Source organism: Octopus sinensis, unplaced genomic scaffold (assembly GCF_006345805.1).
Source record: "Octopus sinensis unplaced genomic scaffold, ASM634580v1 Contig20141_ERROPOS70096, whole genome shotgun sequence".
Taxonomy (NCBI): domain Eukaryota; kingdom Metazoa; phylum Mollusca; class Cephalopoda; order Octopoda; family Octopodidae; genus Octopus; species Octopus sinensis.
The window spans coordinates 20,001-25,000 of NW_021836924.1; the positions used below are offsets into that span (position 1 = coordinate 20,001).

The following is a 5,000-nucleotide window of genomic DNA, read 5'->3' on the forward strand; positions in this document are numbered from 1 at the left end:
ACCAATTACATATAGTATGTCCGAAAAGATATATTTACTATCTTTTCATTGAAAGTAAAGAATCAGAATCAGAATAATAAGGTAATACATACACATAATTAAATATAAATATACAAGAAAAAGTGTGTACTGATATAAGTAGGTGAAATAGTATAAAAAATAATGTATACAGATACATATGCAAAAACGGGTTTTATATGTACATATATATACACATATATACATACATACATATATATGTATACATACATATATATATATACATACATACATACACACACACACACACACACACACATAATATATATATATATATATATATATATACGTGGAGGCGCGCAATGACCCAGTGGTTAGGGCAGCGGACACGCGGTTGTAGGATCGCGATTTCGATTTCCCAGATCGGGCGTTGTGAGTGTTTATTGAGCGAAAACGCCTAAAGCTCCTCGAGCCCCCGGCAGGGGTGGTTGCGATCCCTGCTGTACTCTTTGGCCACAACTTTCTCTCACTCTTTCTTCTTTTGGCCTGCTCGCTTAGCCAGCGAGGGGCGTCATTTAAAGGCTGAAACAATGCGACCAATGTGACCAGCGATGTGTACCAACATCTGATAGCCTAGTCGGTCACGGTGATATATATATATATATATATATATATATACATACATATGTATATAGAGAGAGAGAGATGGATAGATAAGACAGACAGAAAGATAGATAGAAAGATAGATTTAGATTCAGTTGAATTAGGTACTTAAGACCTAATTATATATACATAATGCGCTTCTTACAGTTTCCGTTTACCGAATCTCTTCACAAGAGTTTGTTCATCCCATGTTATATAACAGAAGACACTCGACAAAGTTGCAATGTAGAGGGATTTGACCCCAATTCACATGCATACGAACCAAATTTGTTAACCATACATTAATGTCTGTGAATTTGAGGAAATAGAAAAGCGTTAAGAATGATAAAGCATTAAAGTTCTTACGTCTTGTATCACCCCATCCAGTAATCCAGCAATCAGAATAGTCAGTGATCCAGTTAGGTTCTTCGTAGTTTATCAAGCACACGGGATGTATCTTCCAGTTCATTTTTACTCTGCTAACCATTTTTATCAAGGCAATATCATTAGGCCGATTAATTTCACGACTGTACTGCGGATGCTGTTGAAAGAACAACGAGAACCGTAAGGGTACGTAAATTATAGAATTTACAGGTAAGATAGAACCGCTATTTTGGAATTCATCCTTGAAGGATATTCCAATACCTTCTAGGAAAGAATATATTTTGAAACTTATTAATAATATTAAGGATTTTGTTTCTAGAATTAAATGGAAAGCCTACTATTGTACAGCCATGAAACGATCGTAGTGTTTTACTCTTTATCTTTTATTAAACTTTTAATACTTTTGATATATATTTAAAATAATATAAATTAATTAATTTTATGTATTGGCTTATGGTTTTCATTGTTTGATTTGCCTAATAGTGGTTTTATCTCTAATTTAATATAATACTAGCAGAATTGTCCAGCGATGCTCGGGGCTGAATTGCTTGAAAGTACTGTTAATGATTGCACTGAATTATGATGATTATTCAGGAAAATATTGATATACGTTTACGGTGGGAGATAAGGACTTAACGATCAAACGTGTGCCATTGCATTGTTTTGGGGGAACCAAATTTCTAATGAGCATTATAGGGGCACCAACTTTAAGTTTGAGAATGTGTGGTGGTAGTCCGGGGGGCTCAAAGGAATTGAGTACCTCTATTGGATAGTTGATGACGTCCTCTGGGTCAGGAGTTGTATCGATAGACTTATATACATAGACATCCCCAGGAATGATTTTTAGCATTTCATCATTAATATGGTGAACAGTTTTATTCCTCGGGGCCAGAATAGCCCTTTGGCCAATCCAATCCATATTCTGATAATTAGCTTGTAGATCTGGGAACACTGCATCTCTGAGATCAGAAGGCGTTTTAACAATGGTACAAATGGAATCGATGGCAATATTACCATTTTCATACCCTGGTATTTTGCCTTCGCCAAGTTGAGAGTTAAAAAGGTCGAGTTGCGTCCCCTAGACAGTCTGTACCAGGAATAGCTGGATATTTATGGAGTTGAGAGTTAAAAAGGTCGAGTTGCGTCCCCTAGACAGTTTGTGGTTTGTGTTTCTGATTCTCGACCCCATGTCAAATTTATCAATTTTTTTCAGAACTGGAGGAACTTTTCAAAATTTTCGCTGCGTTAGTTTTGAATTATGACATTGGGCTATGTGTGTGTCAACTTTCATCAGAATCGGTTGAAAGCCGTGATCAGGGTGAGGGTACAATCTAACAGATACACAGACACGCAGACAGACAAACTGCCGTTTATATAGAGAGAGATAATATAATATATTTATACTATAAAATTGGATTTAATCCTAAATCTGATTTTTCCCTGTAAGTTTGGATTTATTCCCTAATATTTTATTATATATATATATATATATATATGTGTGTGTGTGTGTGTGTGTGTGTGTGTGTGTGTGTGTGTGTGTATGTGTGTCACAATATATAATATATGTATATAAATTAGAGAAGAACCACCATGTAGCAATTCAACAATGATATACTTAAATCATAGCATATAGAAAAAAAAATTGAAAATACGATAAAACATTTACCTAGAACTAAATTAAGTACGAAATAATAAATATATAGTATATAATTAGTAAATAGACTACATGTGTTTTGTGGCTATATTTTCAAACTGATAACAGTAAAACCAATTCAATTTAAATATAGTCACTCATCAGGTCCAAGATAAAAACAATAAAATAATTAAATAAATGTACGTATATCATCTAATAAGAAAATATGAATATATATATAAATACGTAATTTTTCAATAAAACATCGAACAAAAATCCAACAATATATCTTAAGGCAAAAACACAAAACATCTTATTGAATATATATGGTTGACTAAAATCTTTGAACTTAATACGTAGGACTGTGTTTATAATAAATTTATCTCGTTAAAAACATCGTGTAAATAAAACTAGAATAAATAGATATAAATATTTATTTTATCTGTGAAAATATATTTAAGCTTATAGAAGAAAAAAACCCAAATTATAGTATATAATTACTGGAAAATTAAAATACAAGTAATTAAAACAAAATAATTAAAACAATATATATATATATATATATATATATATATATATATATATATATATATATATATATATATATATATAAACATAACATACATTAAATGAAGCTATATGTAATACGTTAATTCACAAGATAATAACAATAAAAAAATAATAAAAATAATAAATAGATATACGTAACGTAACCTATAATTACCAAATAACTATATTGAAATCAATATTTTTACAATAATAAAATAAAATTCAATTCAAAATTCAATAATATTGGGATAAAAGAAATGCATTACTTATCTTATCTAAGATGAGTGACTATATTTAAATTAAATTGATTTTACTGTTATCAGTTTAAAAATATAACCACGAAACGCGTGTAGTCTATTTACTAATTATATACTATTTATTTATTAGTTCGTACTTAATTTAGTTCTAGGTAAATGTTTTATCGTATCTTTAATTTTTTCTATATGGTATGATTTAGGTACATCATTGTTGAATTGCTACATGGTAGTTCTTCTCTAATTTATATACATATATGTGTGTGTGTGTGGTGTGTGTGTGTGTTTATACATACATACACATGTATATATATACATATATATATATATATGTGTTCGTGTGTATATATACATATATATATACACGCACGCATATATATATTTCTTCTCTCCTTGTTTCCATCCCTGTTTTTTCTGTGTCCCTTTCTGTAGAAGAGCGTAGACTCGAAACGTAAAAGACTTTTTCAATTCCTGAGCATTATACTAATATATCTGTTTGTTTTGTACACCACCTGTCTTCGTCTTTTGTTTTTTTCGTGAACTTTCTCTCTATATATATATATAACATTTTTTGCCAGAAATATTCGATATTTAAAAAAATGTTATTAACTACTTATAAATTTTTCTCTTTGAAAATCTGAATGCCACGATGCCATGAATCTTTCGAAACACGTTTTTGCATTGTGTGTATTGTGTGTAAGCGCTTCTTATATCGACCCCAGTGCGTAACTAGTACTTATTTAATCGACCCCGAAAGGATGAAAGGCAAAGTCGACCTCGGTGGAATTTGAACTCAGAACGTAACCGCAGACGAAATACCTGTTTCTTTACTACCCACAAGGGGCTAAACACAGAGAGGACAAACAAGGACAGACAAACGGATTAAGTCGATTATATCGACCCCAGTGCGTAACTAGTTCTTATATTATCGACCCCGAAAGGATGAAAGGCAAAGTCGACCTCGGCGGAATTTGAACTCAGAACGTAGCGGCCGACGAAATACCGCTAAGCATTTCGCCCGACGTGCTAACGATTCTGCTAGCTCGCCGCCTTTGCAGAGAAGAAATATTGGCTGCTAGAAAAGTAGTTTTATACATACGATGAAAATTTCTTTTACTTTTCTCTCGATTTCGGATGACAATGGATTTGAAATATTGTAAGCACCAAGGACAATTCGAAGATCTGCGATTTTATAACTGGAAAAGAATAAGTAAGACAACAATTTATATTTGAAAATGAAAATTTGTATCATAGAACAATGAGGATTAATGTTGTTTATGCTGTTATATTTTAGCGCCACAGGTAAACTAATGTATTGGGTATCGGAGAATTAGCAATCAAAAGAGCAATCAAAGGTTGATAGCTTCTACTCTTGGTTACCTTGCGTTCAAGGTTAAAATGTATAACTCTCTTTACTCTTTACTCTTTTACTTGTTTCAGTCATTTGACTGCGGCCATGCTGGAGCACCGCCTTTTCGAGCAACTCGACCCCGGGACTTATTCTTTTGTAAGCCCAGTACTTACTTTATCGGTCTTTTTTGCCGAACCGCTAAGTAACG

At 32.3% G+C, this 5,000-nt stretch overlaps 1 protein-coding gene across 2 annotated transcripts in view; it reads right to left on the reverse strand.

The window, feature by feature from the left end:
- Positions 1 to 5,000, reverse strand: part of LOC115232249 (elastase-1-like) — a 23,913-nt gene that overhangs the window by 6,026 nt on the left and 12,887 nt on the right. The window contains exons 3-4 of one of the 2 annotated variants that reach the window (XM_036500311.1): positions 4,559 to 4,637; positions 988 to 1,162 (exon numbers count right to left, since the gene is read on the reverse strand). In XM_036500311.1, coding sequence (XP_036356204.1) covers positions 988 to 1,162; positions 4,559 to 4,637 — 254 coding nt within the window. Of the gene's footprint in view, positions 1 to 987; positions 1,163 to 4,540; positions 4,638 to 5,000 lie in introns of both variants that reach the window. The other variant, XM_029802084.2, reaches the window with a different exon arrangement.